Raw genomic sequence first — 18,216 nt, 5'->3', positions numbered from 1 at the left:
TAACATTAAGATTGCCGGAAGAAATATCAACAACCTCAGATATGCTGATGACACAACCTTGATGGCAGAAAGTGAGGAATTAAAGAACCTTTTAATGAGGGTGAAAGAGGAGAGAGCAAAATATGGTCTGAAGCTCAACATCAAAAAAACTAAGATCATGGCCACTGCTCCCATCACCTCCTGGCAAATACAGTGGTACCTCTACTTACGAATAAATCTACTTACAATTTTTTCTACTTACAAATGGAGCTCCGTCCGCCTTCTTGGATGCGGTTTAGATAGGATTTTTTCTACTTATGAATTTTTAGATAGGGTTGCTTTGACTTACGAATTTTTTCTCCCAATGCATTCCTATGGGATTCAACTTACAATTTTTTCCGACTTACAAATGTGTGTTCGGAACACATTAAATTCATAAGTAGAGGTACCACTGTAGAAGGGGAAGAAATGGAGGCAGTGAGAGATTTTACTTTCTTGGGTTCCATGATCACTGCAGATGCTGACAGCAGTTACGAAAGACGCCTGCTTCTTAGGAGAAAAGCAATGACAAACCTAGACAGCATCTTAAAAAGCAGAGACATCACCTTGCCGACAAAGGTCCGTATACAGTCCGTATACAGTGGTACCTCTACTTACGAATTTAATGCGTTCTGAACACACATTTGTAAGTCGAAAAAAATTGTAAGTCGAATCCCATAGGAATGCATTGGGAGAAAAAATTTGTAAGTTGAAGCAACCCTATCTAAAAATTCGTAAGTAGAATGGATCCTATGTAAACCGCATCCAAGATGGTGGACGGAGCTCCATTTGTAAGTAGAAAAATTCGTAAGTAGAGTTATTTGTAAGTAGAGGTACCACTGTAGTTAAAGCTATGGTTTTCCCAGTAGTGATGTATGGAAGTGAGAGCTGGACCATAAAGAAGGCTGATCACCGAAGAACTGATTCTTTTGAATTATGGTGCTGGAGGAGACTCTTGAGAGTCCCATGGACTGCAAGAAGATCAAACCTACCCATTCTGAAGGAAATCAGCCCTGAGTGCTCACTGGAAGGACAGGTCGTGAAGCTGAGACTCCAATACTTTGGCCACCTCATGAGAAGAGAAGACTCCCTGGAAAAGACCCTGATGTTGGGAAAGATGGAGGGCACAAGGAGAAGGGGACAGAGGACGAGATGGTTGGACAGTGTTCTCGAAGCTACGAACATGAGTCTGACCAAACTGCGGGAGGCAGTGGAAGACAGGAGTGCCTGGCGTGCTCTGGTCCATGGGGTCACGAAGAGTCGGACACGACTAAACAACAACAACAACAACATGATAAAAGTGAAAAATAATAATAATTCCCCAAATTCTGCTAGAATCATGTTACTCTTGCTATTCATGACAACAAAGAGTCTTTTTGGCACCTTAAAGACAAACAAAATTATCAAGTGTTTATTATGATATTTTGAGTCTTTAAGGTGCCACAAGACTTTTGGCTTTTGGCTTATGGCAGGGGTAGAGTGGGGCTTTAGCTCTATGGCAGAACATTTGCCTTCCATGCAGAAAGTTCCCAGGTTCAATCCCTGGCAACTCCTGGTGGGGATGGTGGGAAAAGCCTTTTGTCTGGAAAAACCTTGGAGAGTTGCTGCCAGTCAGTGTAGGTATTACCGAACTAAATGGACCCAATACTGTAGTCTGAATCTGTATAAGGCAGCTCCCTGTGTTCCTACTCGCCCTTGCATAAAAAAGCAAACATGGCTGCTCTCCTGGAAGGTTTCATTCAACGGTTTTCTCATCCTTGCTTGTGGCCTTGCAGAAGGATTTCTTCTTTAGCTGTCTTCAGTCAGATGGAAGTAGAAGGCGAGTAGGATTTAATTTCACCAATTTCAAATTATTAGTAAGTAAATATGGGAATTGGTTTTCCCAGCTTCTTTAAGTCCACAGCTCTGCAGGCAAGTTCCAGATGGCCCCCCTATAATTTACCCCAAATAAATTCTAGCATTAAAACAAAAAAAAATGTTTTAAATCTGAACTAAAGCAGTATGCTAATGCCTGTCTGGGTTTAGCTTGGGTTAGCTGCCAATTTCAGTTTCGCTTGGGTGATGTAAATTGCTAGAATCAGAAATATCCTTTTCATATAGGAAATGATAATTGAAATTGTCACAGCTGCTGCTGAAAGGGATTAAAATCGTCCGATATGTCGGCCCTGATCTCCTTGATACGAAGAGCAGTGAGGCTTAAATATGCCGTAGCAAAGTTTACACCTGTGTGTTCTCACTTTAAGGTCTTGTTTAGACGCCATGTGCCAATCACAGTTTGGAGGCTTAGGAACATATCACTTTGCTTGCTTGTTCCAGCTCTCTGAGTGCTGATTATTGTCTCCAAACTGTGGCTTGCAAACCCACTTTCAAACCACATTTTTGAATCATGGGTTGAAGGCAATTCCTGCTTTGCACCATTGGCAAACCATGAAAAAGAGGAGGTAATCAGCTTGTGAGAAGGAAGATGGGTGTGTTCCTTATCCTTCAAACTTTGGGTTGGAGGTTTGTAGCCTGACCAAACAAGTGCCATGGAAAATACAAAGCAGCTATGATAGCCAGGCCTCTCTGTTTTGCCTTCTGATTTCTACCCAGAACATGCCCCCCCTTGTGCTTTTGCCTGGTTGGCATGTATCCTTGAACGATAATGATGTCTCTTGCTTGCCTGAAAGGGGGGGAATAAAGTGTGTGTGTGTGTGTGTGTGTGTGTGTGTGTGTGTGTGTGTGTGTGTAGACCTGTGGCTTGCATGGGTGGAAAATAACCTTCTGAACTACAGTAAGTTATGTCCATTGTTCTGCCCACTTTTGTATCAGGCCCAACTCAGCATTGCTACCTTCTGCCGTGGCCGGCATTGCTGCTGCACCTATCACTATGTCTTATTTTTGGGGTATGGCTTATATTCCTTGAATGCTTAAAAATCCTGCTATGGCTTATTTTAGGACTATGTTTTAAAATAGGGGAAACAGGGTATGTGGCTCCCAGAAAGCAGATTTGATTTATTATATTTCTATTCTGCTTTTCATTCTGATGCATCCCAAAGCAGTTTATAAACAATAAATAGCAATAACATTATAGAACATCCCATGTACAGCATAAGTCATATAGAATAATCAACAAATAATTGGTGGAACAATTACAATCCATAAAACACTGTTAACAAAGCAAAGGAGCAAATTAAAAAATGGGCTAAACATCGCAATTAAACAAAGGTCATATTATATGATGAACAAATTAATACAGCATTTGTAGTCTATAAAACAACGTTAACAAAATAGCAGCCCCAAAATAAACTAAGCACTGCTAAGTTCATGCACACATACTCCAGAGACTCCCCTTCCAAAGGTTCTTCATGCTGGAGGTGCAGCTGCACAGGTGAAACCAACCACCCCCTGATGGCAAACAGTCTCTCACCCCTCAGTTCTTCCTCTGGAAACAGCTCCCTTATGAAGGCTCCTAGGGCTGGAGGGCGGAGCAAGGAGGTGGGGAAAGGCTTTACCTGCTGGCCAACACTGAGTCTCTCACCCCTCACAGCTGTTCCTCCAGCAGCAACACCCTCCTGAAGGTTCCTTGGGCTGGAGGGTGGGGCAAGGCAGGTTCCCTTTAGGGTATGTGGCCTTCTGGCAGAAAAAGGTCCCAGAAGGCAATAGGTATTTTCCTTGCCATTTAGTGATCCTAACTGTGGGTTCCCATGCCCAGGCAACAGGAGCCAGAGCACTGAAGGAGAATGTGGCTGGGTGGTGCTCTACCCTTCCATGGAAGACAAGTGGATTTATGGGTGAGGTGGCAGTGCCTGGATTTGTGTGTCTGACTCTTCCCCCCTCTCCCACCCCTTCTGGGCCCCTAGCTTGGGCTTCTTCAGGGCTCCCCCAATAGCCCATGAGGGTAACACAGGACCCTGTTGTGCTGGCCTAATACCATGCTGCTTCTTGCAATTATTATTTCTGTTCTTCTAAATTTGTAGCTAGCAATTTTCAGTATGATTCTCCGAGTAATAATATGGTAAGTGAATGGGTATATTTTCTGCAGGAATAGCTTTATGATTACTGTCCTCCTTACGTGCTTGGACACAGAAGAAAATGCTGCATTTAGTTGGAAGCAGGTGGCTACTCCATACCCTCTGTTTTGTGATCATCATTTTCACTTGTGAGTTCTTGCCATTTTCAAAATTGAGTCTTGATGTCCTGGGTAAATTGTGTTTAGAATTCCAGATTCCGGAAGCAGCCCCCACTGTGTGGCAATTGAAAGTGGTATGATGTAGAGAGTCCTTGGGTGCAGAAAACCAATGTCCGTACACACACACATGTTGCCAGAGTGCAGGATATATTCTGTTTTTTGCTTTCTTGCAATTGGCCAGAGCTTTGAATTCTTCTCTCCCCCCCCCCCTTAAATGCACGTTTGCAAAGATTCAGGTGCGATATAGACATTTCAAGTATTGCGACATTACCTAGGAACACAGGCAGTGACTCTCCAGAAATTCAGACAGGAAGTCTTTTCCAGTCGTAGCTGGAGATGCCGGGGATGAAACCTAGGATCTTTTGCAGATACTTCACAACTGAGTTGTGGTCATTGGTGGTGGGGAACCAAGAAACACACTACAGTGAATGTAAAAATGCAGCTTTTCTCCATGTCAGCACGGAGTACTTCTATAGAGCACATGCAGACTGGAAGTAGTTCCTGATCTGTTGCATTACTGATCTGTTGCATTTGTCGTGACTTCTTCATGCCATCGAACAGAGCCCTACTGCGAAGACTGTGTGTTGGTCAGCGTGCACTGATCTACACACATAAAAAAAATCACGCACAGGCATCTTCCAAAAATCCAACCCAAACCCCAAAAGTCCCATGGCGATCGGCAAATGGTAACGGGGGCAGGATCGTGAAATCTGGAAGCCCCTAGTCATGAACCGGCACATGAGCGGTAGATACAGATTCAGTTGTTCTGACTCAAGGAAAGAGGCAGTTGAGCAGCTCGGCAGCTGTATCCATGACTGAGCAACCCTTTTTAGGATCCACTCTGCTCACCCCGAGAAGGGGGAGGGGCTGGAAAAGGTGCCCTAAACATAGTCTGCCTCCCTTTTCCCCTGACTGGATTACCGCGCCCAGTGGGATCACCACATAGCGGTTGTAAAAGACAATTGAACTTTGGAACCTGGAATATACAGACTTTGTCAGATAACACAGACAGCGAGCATCCTGAACGCAGAACTGCCATCGCAAGAGAGCTGCGACATTTTAACATCGATATTGCAGTGCTTCAAGAGACTTGAAGAGCAGGCGAGGGACAACTGAAGGAAGAAAAAGGAGGCTACGCATTCTTCTGGAAAGGTCTATCTGAACAAGAACATTGAATACATGGAGTAGGCTTCACTATCAAAAACGACCTTGTGAAGCTCCTGTCAGAAGTCCCTACCGGCATTAATGAGCGACTCTCAACCCTTCGAATAAAGCTCTCCAAAAACCAACAGGCTACTAGTATAAGTGCTTATACTGGATGCCGATGAAGACATTAAAGAAAATTTTTGCTCTAGCTGGTTTATAATTCCAAATGAATTTAGTGAGGTCTTTTTTCCCATTGTTTGAAGATGTTATTTCCTGTTCCCAATATTGGCAGCATTTGGAACAAAAAGAGCATTCTGGGTAAGATGTTCATTTTTATGGTCGCAATTCTTCCTAGCAATGATAAATTTAGCCCATTCCAAATGACCAAATCTCTCTTTACCTCTTTCCATACTTTTGTATAATTATCTTTAACCAAATTGTTTGTATTATTAGTAATCCATATTCCAAGGTATTTAGTTTTATTTACTACTTTCAACCCCACTTTATCTTGTAATCGACCAATCTCCTCTTTTGGTAAATTTTTAACTATTATATCTGTATTACATCTGTATATAGAATTGGGGAATGCAGAGTGACCGACAGTAAAACGCACATAGTTAACTTGTGGGATTTTCTGCCACAAGACTATGGCAATGACCACCATCTTGAATAGATCTAAAAAAGGAATTACTTGCCTGGTGAGCCTCTCCTTTTTTTGTGCAATGTTATGCCCTTTGCATTCTTCATGCACTCAGAGCTTCCAGAGCTAGTGACGGAGGCTCTGGCTTGCAAAATGTTGCAGCAAGAGATATGTGAATGTTGTGCCCTTTCTAGAAGAAAGGGCACTTTGGACAAACAGGCTGCTTCTGACATATATTAGAGTGATGTCTATAATGCAATAAAGGGGGAGGGAGGGGTGTAATTCAGACAAGATTATGAAGAAGAAAATCTGCTACCACATGTGTGCTTGTCTTTCAGTGTTGTGTTTTAATTAGAGAAGTGGTCCCTGTAAATACATGGTTTGGAAATAGCTGGTTCCCTCCGCTCAGGCCTGTAACTAGAAGGCATTGTTGTCTACATCAGCAGAGTATTTTGTGAATCCCTTGTTCAGTGTGGTGCAGTGAATCCTCCAGTTTAGCTAATGTTCCATTGAAAAAAGTGTCCTCTGTAGATTTGTAGAGGGCGGAAGTGCAGGCTGGACCATTAGGGCAAATGGGATGCTGCCCAGTGCCCCACCAACTTCTGCCTTTTTACCAGCCTCCACCATCAAGTGGTCTGGGTGGCTGTCAGTTTTGTGTTCCTTAGCCTCAGGTTTCTCCTTGTGGAATTTAGCAGGGAGGAGGATGGGGACAAAACCAGAAATAGCTGGCACCAACTGCCCCTGGCTCTTTCTGCACCCATGGTTAGCTTCCCAGCCTTCTGCCCTTTCAGTCCCAAGACACTCTCAGGGGTAGCAGCAGCCAGAGATCAACAATGGAGGAGAGAGCTGTTCATCTGGCCCACCTCCACAGCCACTGGAATTCCCCCTCCTCTCGAGGAAGCAGGCATTTTTGCACCTTTGGCCAGCAGAGGGAAGACTGCCCTGTTCCACCCCCCCCCCCTCTTGCTGGCTTGCTGACTGAGAACCCACCTGGGCTGAATCTACCAGGGGAGTAGGAGATGGCACTGCCCCCTTTGTAGGGAGCGGCATCAGGGAGAGGCAAGCGCCATCCCCATAACATTATTTTCTCTGGGGATGGCCTTGTAATGGTTTAAAATGTTTAAATTTGTTTTAACTGCTTTTTAAACTGTTTTTTTTTTTTAAAAATAATTTTAAATAATTTGGGGTTGTTTTTTTCTAAATTGAGGGAGGTAAGGTGTGCCTGGAAAGAGAGGAGCTGAAGAGAGCAGGGGAAACCACAACTACAGTGGTTCTAGGCAAGGGGAAGATACCATGTGTGGTGAGGGGCACACAGTAGAGGCAGTTAGTGGCTCCCTCCAACCTGGGGAATTGTGGCTGTCTTATCAGCCAGCCCTCAGGTCCACAGTGCTGCTGCTGTTGAATGCCAGGTTGGCTTTGAATAAGACCTCTCTCATCTGTGATCTGATTGGGGATGAAGAGGCCGATCTGGCCTGTATCACTGAGACTGAAGCAGTGTTGAGGGACCTCGGTGTCCATGCCAAAGCAGGTGTCTCAGGACTTCATGGCACAACAAGTCACACTCTGGACCTTGTTTTCTTGGCTGGGCAGGAAGAGGGTGACCTGAAAGTGGGGAATATTGACACCAGTCCCTTGTCATGGTTACATCACTTCCTGATGAGATTTAGGCTCTCAGCACCTCCTCCCCTCCCCCAGTGGTGAGGGACTTATGAGGATGGTTGGCTCTCAGAGTTTGATGGATCTAATGGTTTCCCAGATAGCCCTGGGGGAATTTCCTGTTTTGTTTTTATTGTTTTTTGCTGAAGGGCAATGCACAATTATAATAATAGATATCAACCACTGGAGCGGGACTTAGTTGCTTCATGAAACTTAAATTCCATCTTCAGGAATTCCATATTTTCTTCAAATAAAGAACAATAACTCCCTTACTGGTGAGAACAAGTGGTTCATTTATTCTAGTATATTCACCTCCGATAAATCCTACTATCTCGTGTTCCATAAAATGCCATATAAGACATGTGTGGTGTTCTGCCTTCAAAGGTGTTATTCTCCTGATAAGGGTTTTTTTTCAGGCTTAAGTTTTTTTGGGGGAGGACATGAGCAACTTAATAACCTCCTTGTTCTTCACATCAGTCTGTAACCTTTAAGATAGGAACCCTCGTGACAGTTTACTATGAGCTATCAGAATGGTATTTTATGTTCCATAAAATGCTTTTATTTAGGAAAACATCCTGTTTTGCTTGGTGAAAGCTACTGATAATGCAAAACATAGCCTTTTCAGCTGGGCACTTTTAAGTTGGATGTTATAGGGAGGTTGGATTTGGACAGCTACCTCGGTAGTGAGAGAGGTGCGTTGAAGGGTCTCTGTTTGCAAAAACACGGGGGGTGGGGAATGCAGCTTTGTTCTTGACCTGTGTTTCCAATTATTTCTTTTGCTTGCACTAATTGATCACAGGTTTTAGTGTCGGCAAGGATGGCTGAACTTGGATAGCTGAACAGCTTTATTGAGTTTCCTTCCAGTCACCACCGTATCGCTAGATCGCTGGCGTTGTGGTTTTGCTAAAGGAGATCTTGGTTTGTAGTAATTCTCCAGCAATGGAATTCTGACCTTTGCTCTTTATCTTGATGGAGCCTTTAGAAGCCACACTTTGACTTTGAGTCCAAATAATTAATATGGGAATGCCCATTTTATTATTCATGTATTAAGACCCACAGGCTCTCTGGTTGCTCGAACTTGTCTAAATCTTCACTTTTTTGTTGGGAATGCAATATGTTTATGACATAAGACGCATCCTACCAGATCAAGCCAATGGCCCATCTAGTCCAGCATCCTGATCTCACAGTGGCAACCCAGATAAATGCCTGTGGGGGGTGCACAAGCAGACTCTGAGTGCAAGAGCACTTGCTCCACCTGCGGTTCCCAGCAGCGGATATTCCGAGTGTAGGGAGCAGATAGCCATCGTGGCTAGTAGCTGTTGATAGTTTTATCCTCCATCCTCCTCTTTTGGTGGCCATCACTATCTCTTGTGGAAGCAAATTTCATAGTTTAACTTTGTATTGTTTGAAAGAAACTCTTCCTTTTGCCTGCTCTGAGTCTTGCAGCACCCAGCTTTACTGAGTGCTGCATGAGTTCCTAGTATTCTATAAGGAGTAAAACTTTTCTCTTATCCACTCTCTCCACCCTATGCCTGCTTGTGCTTATATTGGAACACCAATAGACTCTTGGCTGTGTTTTATTCTGCTTGAGATGGTAGGATCCCAAGAGAGTTTGGGGAGCCTTGGTCCTAAGGGAGACTAGAACTGTCTCATTGTGAGGAAGTGTAGTTCTGGGGTTCCATCTAAAGCTCTTCAAGGAACTACCAGGGGCGAGAGGAGAGGTTACCCCAAATCTACCCCTCCAAGAATCAGTGAGTGTTCTTAGCTCAGAAGGTTATAATGCACCCATTAAAATAGATGTATTTTATCATTTTAGAAGAAAGCTCTGCTAGATATCCATCCCATTGGCAGCTGGTTGGTCACTATGAGAACAGGATGCTGGATTTGATGGGTAACTGGCCTTGTCCAGCTGGACTGTACTTATGCTCTTATCCTACCCTTCCCCAGATGTTTAGGACTTTAAATATCAACAATGAAACCTTGAATTTGGCTCGGTAGCTAATAGGTAGCCAGTGCAGATCTTTCAACACCAGTGCAATATGTGTAAAGCCTGTCGGAACATCTAGGAACGGGAAATCCTTTTTTGAACTCCTAGATGTTTATGTGTGCATAGGGAGTGTGTGTGTGTGTTTATGTGCTCTCTGTCTGTCTAACTCTCCATCTATCCATCTGAGAATCCCTAGAAAACAAAAATTCTAAATGTGAGATCGGGAGGCCACAGAGGTCACACTAGTGCCAGATAGGAGTGCCTCACACAGTGGGGAGGAGTGAGAATCGACTGCAGACTGGAAAGACTTTGAGATGTCAAGCCCATAAAGGAATTAAATATCCTTTTGTGGCTGGCCTATGATCTCCTATCAAGCGCAGTAAATCTGCCGTCCCCCCACTGTTTGAAAGGATGATAGCTGCAAACCCTGCGAAAGAGGGTAATCTGCAGAACATAATAGCAGGCTGTGGGGGGAAAAAGCCTTAACTGGGGAAAAAGAGAAGTGGCATATGAGGGGACTAGAATAGCAAGCCAGGTGTGTCATGGTGGTGGGGAAGAGGGCAGCAGTGCTTGTAAGGGGAGAGGGTTGGGGTGAACCCTTTTATTTTTCCTTTGTAAGGGTGCCTTCTTTTGGTTAGCAGCAGCTACTGACCTGCCTAATCTGTGTGCATGCATAAGGAGTCAGTTCATAAGGAGATGCTCGCAAAGCCATTGTGCTTCTCTCATGGCTCACTATCTAGTAGTGTGTATGAAATACATTTGTGATAGAGATAGTTCTGTGGGAAATGTGAATGTCTTGGGAAAAGGCAGCAACCAGAGTCTATTTCTTAATGCTGATCCCCCCTTAACCCGTAACAACCCCCTCCCCCACCCCCCAAAACAAGGTGGCTCAGAAGAGTGACCACAGATGCAAAATTTAAGTAGTAAATTTTAAGTAGCAGGAATCAGAATGTTGGCTTGCCTAGCTCAGTATCGTCTACCCAGGCAGTGACTCTCTAGGATTGCAGTTACTGGTCTCTCCCAGATGCTAGGGGTTGAACCCAGATACTTCTACCGTATATGCAAAACAGATGCTCCATCCACCACTTGAGCTATGTCCTTTCCCTGAAAGGAATGTGGGGTAGGTTGTTGTGTTCTTGCAATGTCCACATATGGTGCAAAGAGCCATCCACCTCTGTACAGGGTGGCAAGGGAGTTGGGACCTGGTCTGGTGTCCTCTCACCTCCATCGTTGTGCTTCTCTTTCCAATGGATGCGTGCTAAGCTGAATACCTGCAGAGGGACACCTGTGTGCACCTAGCTGTGCATGAACCCTTGATCACATGGAAGATGCATGCATGCATGAAGACTGTTGCACACGCAGGCATAACTAATCAAGCTCAGATGTGTCCAGTGGGGCACGTCTCTACTCCCTCTTCATGTTTGGTGTACACATGGAGGGAACACATGACATGAGCATTGCTTTGTAGTTATTTGGAGTATTGGAATTCTGCCTTTATGCTCAACCATGTTAGACCTCAGTGCGCATACTGTTTTTGGCATCTGTTTGTCTCGGGAGACATTGGAAGAGTGCACCTTCAGGGGTAAAGTCAAACTGTTGGAGAGTTACAGCTCCTGCTGTTGCTGTAGAGACTGACACAGGAGAGAGACATGTGTTGTTGCAGGTGGGGCACATGAAGGGGCCTGGTTGTGTTGCTGCAGAGGCACCGTGGCGTTTCTTTTCTCTGCATTCCTTCTCTGGTCACTGCTATGGATGCACAACTTGACTGTCTCCAGGCATTGCGGCCATCTGCAAGGAATTCCCACACAGCAGGATTATGTTGCAAGCCTTCATGTCACGTTTGCAGGCACGTTTGCAACATAGAGTCGGTGCACAAAGAGGCAGGCAATTCCATGTGCCTTCCAGGACACTGGGAGCTTCTTTATTGCAGTTGCTGGAAAATGCAGGAGGAGAGAGTTGCTTTTGCACTCAGGCTCTGCTTGGGGGTTTCCCAGAAGCACCTGGTTCACCAGTGTGAGAACAGGATGCTGGATTATATGGACCACTGGCCTGATCCAGCAGGGCTGTTCTTAAGGCTCACAGAACACTATGAGTCCAGAATAATTGACTTGAGTCCTTCTATCTCCATTCTCATGGTGGTGTGCTGTACATTCTTCCCAGCTTCCCAGAAGTGACTCTGGGTAGTGAGTCACAGGGTTAGGCCCATGGCATTGCCACTGAGAAAATGGTGGGTGGACAATTCAGTGGATATTCAGCTTGGATTGTAAAGCTTAAATGTTAAAAATGAAATATATATCTCTATATATAGAAAAATGTAAAAGGGGCTTGTGTGTTGGTCTCCACCTCTCACCAAAACCGCTTGACCAGTGCCAATGAAATTTGGACACAACGTCGCATGTGAATAAGCGTGTGTCCACATACCATTTGCATATACAGATAACACCCCAGCGCAAGGTAAAACCCCATTTTGTGGACTTCAAAACTCAGCAGACACTGCCGGACATGCTGGGAAATAGAACCCAGAAGCTGCGTCTCCAAGGGTGGGACAGTGTGCATCCTGGGAAATAGAAGGCCGAACCTGCATCTCCGTAACCAATATGCTATAACTGCCAGAATGGCCATTCCTCCACAAAGGGCCACACTGGGATCCTGCCCCTAGCCACCCACGTCCCAAAACACGTCAGCTCAGGTTTGCAGGGAACAGAGCTGGGGACTCGCCTGCATTGCGGCTGGGGGCAGGATGGGGACAGGATAGCTCAGGTTTGCAGGGAACGGAGGTAGGGACTCACCTGCGTTGCGGCTGGGGGCAGGACGGGGACGGGATAGCTCAGGTTTGCAGGAAATGGAACTGGGGACCCACAGCAATGCGTGGCAGGGCCAGCTAGTATACTGTATATATCTGTACAGATGGCTGCTAGGTTAACAGGAGCTTTGTTTCTTCTTGAGCAAGCGTGGGTTAACTTCAGCCTTACGCTGAAGTTTTAAATAGATAACCCCTATTATTTTAAATAGATAATCTCTGCATGTGACTTAAGTTTTCAAGTCAACTTTTCACACTCAGGATTTTTCTAACAATTTTGGCGTAATTGATGTGCGTGTTAAGTGATCCTGAGCATGCAGTTTTACTTAAGAAGGTAAGATGTGCCTTGCAAACTCAGACCAACACACCCTCTAGCCTACCATTCTCTGACAAAAGAGAAAGTAACCCAAGCAAGTGCTAGATCGTGTAACAAGAACTACCTAACAATTCACCCTGTTCAGGAAGGGCGCCTTTTGCATTCCAGGAGCATGTAAACATCTCAACTTCTCTTCTTCTTTTTTAGGAACAATTGGATTTTTTGCGTGCTTCTGGTTCGTTAGTAAGATTTACAGCGTTGTGAAAGTAGACTGAAGATCTTCCACATTTCTCTTGAACATATCCAGCAAGTCAATGGATATATATTTTTTAACCATGTACTGGGATAAAAATGACACCTTAAAAATAGACATGCAGAGTTGGTATATTGGCACCAAAAAGCAGAATGGGACCCAAGGAATACTGGACAATCCTAGAGAATTTGACTTTTATCATTTTTTATAAATGGCACATCCCAAGTTGTTTATTATTATTATTATTATTATTATTATTATTATTATTATTATTATTATTTGCAGCTGAAAGAACGAATCCAGTTTAACAACGTGTGTGTCGCACTTTGCTTCTCCCAAGCTGGGGTTTCTGGTGACTTTGCTACTTCTCTTTTTACACAGTTATTTGATTCTTTTGTTCACAGTATAGGACCGTCAGGTGGAATCCTATGTAAAAAATGTGACTTTTTAAAACTTAACTTTTAAGTACAACTGTACATAATAGTCTGCATCTCCTTTGCAGGTTAGCTGGTCACCTTATACAAATGTACAAGCATTTAGTGTCAAGTGCAAATCTCTTGGCAGGAGTAGAAACACCACACTGTCTTCGTTTTGAATAAAGCTGCACAGTTCCAACAGACTGGTGTGTGGCTGCTTCATCAGTTCCCTTGAGTTATTTAGTTTGCTGAAGTCTCAAAACCGTTTGTTTATACATAGCAACATTGGAAACTTCAGCTAGTGCAAAATTTGGCGTCCAGGTTGCTCACCAGGACAAGGCGGGTTGAGCATATAATGTCAATCCTGGCCCAACTGCATTGGTTACCAGTTAGTTTCCAGGTCCAACTCAAAGTGCTGGTGCTCACCTATAAACCCTTAAATGGCCCAGGACCCCAATATCTCAAGGACCGCCTCTTCACATGTAAATTGACCCAGACCCCAAGATTATCATCTGAGGCCCTTCTTTGTGTTTTTCCTCCATGAGAGGTCAAGAGGGTGGCAGCATGAGAACGGGCCTTCTGTGTTGGCCTCCCTGTTGTGGAATACTCTCCGCAGGGAGGCTCACCGGATGCCTTTCTAACATTTTTAGGTGCCAGACAAGCATTCTTCTTCAACCAGGCCTTTGGCTGTTAATCAGCCTATGGCCTTTTAAGTGGGTGGTGGTGTCCTTTTTATTATGTGTTCCATGTTGTAAACCACCCTGTGGTCTCTTGATGAAGGGTGGTATATAAATTTAATAAACAAATAATAAATAACAACATCTGATGGGCCATAGGTTCTCCACCCCTGGTTTCACACTTACCGTGTTTCTCCGAAAATAAGCCATACCCCGAAAATAAGCCATAGTGACAAGCCTGTACCATACTTACAAAACTGTACCATACTTAATAAAAAAATAAGACATCCCCTTAAAATAAGCCACCGTGGGTTTTTTTGAGGAAAAATATAAGAGAAACACTGTACCTAGAGATACCAGCAATCAAACCCCAGAACCTTTTACATGCCAAGGTCTACAACCCTCTTCTCTGTTCCCCTCCTTTTGTTTTGACTTGTTAAATAGGCTAGGAAGGTCCGCCCTTCTGCAATGATGGAGCCAGGGATTTATAGTTGACATAAGCATCTGTAGTAGTCGATGTGATTTATTGTCTGTTTTCAACCGGAGGAAAAACACTTGGACGTCTGACTCGCTGCATTGAAAACACAGATTTATTGCAACAGCAAAGCAGAGGGCGCCCCTGGGTTGTTCCATAAAGAGCCAGATTAATCAGTAGTACACGTTGGCCATATTTTTGTGTTTTGCTTTACTTCCCCCTCCTGTGCTGTTCGTTGACAGGCATCTTAATATATTGAAAGGCCATGGAGCCGTTGTCAAAATGCCTTAGACTATATGGACCGGAGATCGTATATATTCCTCTCTCTCTCTCTCTCTCTCTCTCTCTTTTAACATCTCCAGGGAATTCTCCTTTTCAGGCACAGAATAATGGGCAAATAACCATGTACGGAATCAAGGCTCCCATTGAAATTGCAACTTCTTCCAGAAGGTTTGGGAGGGGGTGGGGGTGGGGTGAAGGGGAGAAGAAGCACACCTGACCGTAAAATTGTGAGAAAATGACAGTACTAGAACCAAACTGGTAGTTTACTAGTAATGTTGCTTTTCAGAAAACATTTGTGACGTTATCACTTGAGGGCACCCGCACAAATGGGTAAAACACATGGCTTGCTCTGCCTTTGGTGCCAATTGCAGGGGAGGAAAATAGGGAAAATTTACCTTTGGAAAGGGCAAAAGAAGAAGAGGAAAAAGAAGAAAGCTGGCGGTCGAACTCTTGAGCGATTTGGTTCCACGAAGATTAAGGAACGGGGTTTTTCTCTCCCCATAACAATGCACAGTAACTCTGAGCTGTGTGTTACAGGTGGTAGGGAGAAGGCTGGAGTCTTGCATTTAAAAGTTTCTCTGCAATCAGTACTTCTTCCTTTGTTCTATCAAGTTTGTCATAATTTCATCAGTCCACAGAGTATTCCTTCCAATCACTATCATACCATCTCTTCCGCTTACAACGTAGAATGCACCATCATATATGCATGTCCACAAGGCCCACCCTCAACAACACAGTGTTCATTTATTTTGAAGAATGAAATGTCTACAATTTTAGTCTGGATTGGTGAGAAATGTATAATTGTATGCAACGTGTATAAATGTATGAATGCACTATTACTACATCCATAGCATATGTAATCGACTCCTAAAACACAGTATATTTAATAATTCTACATTTTTGCAGCAACTACTTAATATACATTGCATTAAATTTCAGGCTGCATTTGGGTATAATCCAGTGCGTCTCATTGTGCTGTGATTTCTTTTCTGAACATGTAACAGCCCTGATTTCAGGGCTCCTGGTGGCAGCAGCAACACCTTGTCATGGATGGTAGATTTCATGCTAGTCCTGATGCAACCATACAACTTTTAGAAGAATTTACACATATCTCTCTGGCTCAACTTTTCCTTTTGAGCTAAACGTGTGAACGGCCAACTTCACTGAAAGTATTATTTGAATATAGAAACACTTCTTGTAGACCCTTGTTCTCTGATGGTGGAGTCTTGCAGTCCCTTGAAGATGAACAGATTTGCTGTAGAATCAGCTACGATTAATGTTGGTCTTTAAGACATCTGATCAAGTGACTCTTTTTGTTGCAGCATGCTAAAATGGTTGTCCCTCTGGAAGTTGCTCTGTGACAGCTATTTCCTGTGAACAGGTAACAGCTCTACCATGGATTTCAGACCATGGCTATTCCCACTTCTATCCAAAGAAGCCAGGGTTTGAACCTGGAATCTATTGCATGCAAAGCAGATGCTCTACCACTGAGCCACACAGCCCTTGCCTGAGTTTTAGTGGTTTGGAAAGCATTTTAGAATACCCTACTAGTGAGAAGACCTGCCATGAAGAATAAGTTTCCTTGCAAAGATACCTTGCCATATACTGCATGGTTTAGCCATGGTCCCACTCTATGTGGGTCAGCCAAGAGGCCTACCCAGTCTGAGTGCATGGCTTAAAGGCACCAGCTTGCTAAAGCTAAGTAGGTTTGGACCTGGTCAGTACCTGGATCAGTGACAGTTTTGGAACCAGAAACCCCCTGTGTTTCATATAACTGTAAATATGTGTTCAGTAACATGCCCTCGGGATCCTCTGTGACTCACCCTAATCTGTCAACAGAAAGATGATTGAGGGCCTGCAGTTCAGTGGTAGAGATAATGTGTTGCGGACAGAAGTTCCCAAGTAGATATCACATGACCAGGAAAAACTGTCTGCAGACAAACGCTGGCTCCCTCAGCCTGTAAAGCAAGATGAGTGCGCAACCCCAGAGTCGTCCGTGACTGGACCTAAAGGTCAGGGGTACCTTTACCTTTATACCCACAAGTAGCAATCCTGGGAGGTGGCTTCAGCCTAAATATGAGAGGCATCTCCCTGAAAGCCACCCACCTTACAACCCCATCGGCAACCTTCCTCCAAAGGAAACCTCAAACAATTAGGGACTCTTACAAACTACTAAAAAACAGGGGTCTCTATAACATAAGGGGCGAAGAAAACCCCGGAGACACTAGCCACACATTCCAGTCTGGGGGTCATGGCACAGTGTCCAGACTAGACAGCATTCTGCTCACACAAGGTCTGATGCCCTTGGTTGAATCAATGAACATAGATAGCATTAAAATCACAGACCACGCTCCAGTAGAAGTTACCCTTAAAATAGGAGAAGAAACATGGTCCTTCAGTCCCATCCTAACAACAAATAAAATAATTAGAGAAAGTCTCACAAAAATTCTCCAAAACTACTTCAAATAAAATGTTATAGACAATTCAACACCCCCCCCTCCTTTGGGACACAATGAAAGTAGTCACCAGAGGAACCTTCATAAAAGAGAAGGCATTCCTTAAACCAGAGCTGGAGAGCCAGTGGTCCTCCAGGCATTGCTTGGCTCCTGCTTCTACCAGCTCTGCCCTTTGGTCATGCTGGCTGGGGCTGCTGGGATCTGGGGGTCCGGTCCAACAACATCTAGAGGCCCACAGGTTCCCCAGCACAGGCAATACAGAACCACATGGACCAGTGGTCTGATTGGGTATAAAGCAGGGAGTCAGCAGCACAACACCCGTTTATACCAGCCTACCTGTCAGTATCTGGCACCCATGAAAGGTTGCAGTAAAAGCCCTCAGTTTATTTTTTATTTTTTTATTTTGATATGATTTTTATTAATTTTGTTTTTAAACCACATACATAATTATATACATAGATATTGTTACATTTTTGTATATCATGTAATCCTTTATATAATATGTCAAAATATACGTAATAAAATGCGACTACTAAATAAAGAACAAGCAAAAACAAAACAACATCAACAACAATGTACAATTAAGTTCCCCAAAATACAATGAATCAATCCAGTTTCCCCACCCCCACCCCCTTATTACCTCGTCCTTTGTTTTAATCTATCCTGAGTTCGGCTTCCTTCCTCTTTCATGTTCGGTTTTCTATATTCATTCCTTTTCACTGCTCTTTTTCTTTTATTTCTGTATATTTTTCTCTTTTATGTAATTTCCGTCATTACATATCTTTTCCTTTAAACTCTGTAGGGTATTATGTCAAGCCAATCAGTGTTATTGCTGGTTTACAGTATGTTCCTAGATATTCTCTAAATTTGCTCCATTCTTTCTGAGATTTCTGGTCCTTTTGGTCTCTCACTCGCCCAGTTAG

At 43.9% G+C, this 18,216-nt stretch overlaps 1 protein-coding gene across 3 annotated transcripts in view; it reads left to right on the top strand.

The window, feature by feature from the left end:
* Nucleotides 1-14,998, top strand: part of LOC118083811 (transmembrane 9 superfamily member 2) — a 62,539-nt gene extending 47,541 nt beyond the window's left edge. Inside the window, exons 14-15 of one of the 3 annotated variants that reach the window (XM_060270533.1) lie at nucleotides 5,599-5,653; nucleotides 12,942-14,998. In XM_060270533.1, the coding sequence (XP_060126516.1) occupies nucleotides 5,599-5,653; nucleotides 12,942-12,978 (92 nt within the window). In that variant the 3' untranslated portion in view covers nucleotides 12,979-14,998. The remainder of the gene's footprint in view (nucleotides 1-5,598; nucleotides 5,654-12,941) is intronic. The other 2 variants (XM_060270535.1, XM_060270534.1) reach the window with 2 other exon arrangements.
* Nucleotides 14,999-18,216: the final 3,218 nt, after the last annotated feature.

The sequence above is a fragment of the Zootoca vivipara genome, chromosome Z (assembly GCF_963506605.1).
Source record: "Zootoca vivipara chromosome Z, rZooViv1.1, whole genome shotgun sequence".
Taxonomy (NCBI): domain Eukaryota; kingdom Metazoa; phylum Chordata; class Lepidosauria; order Squamata; family Lacertidae; genus Zootoca; species Zootoca vivipara.
The sequence above is the reverse complement of the archived record's forward strand: the minus strand, read 5'-3'. Positions and strand labels throughout refer to the sequence as shown.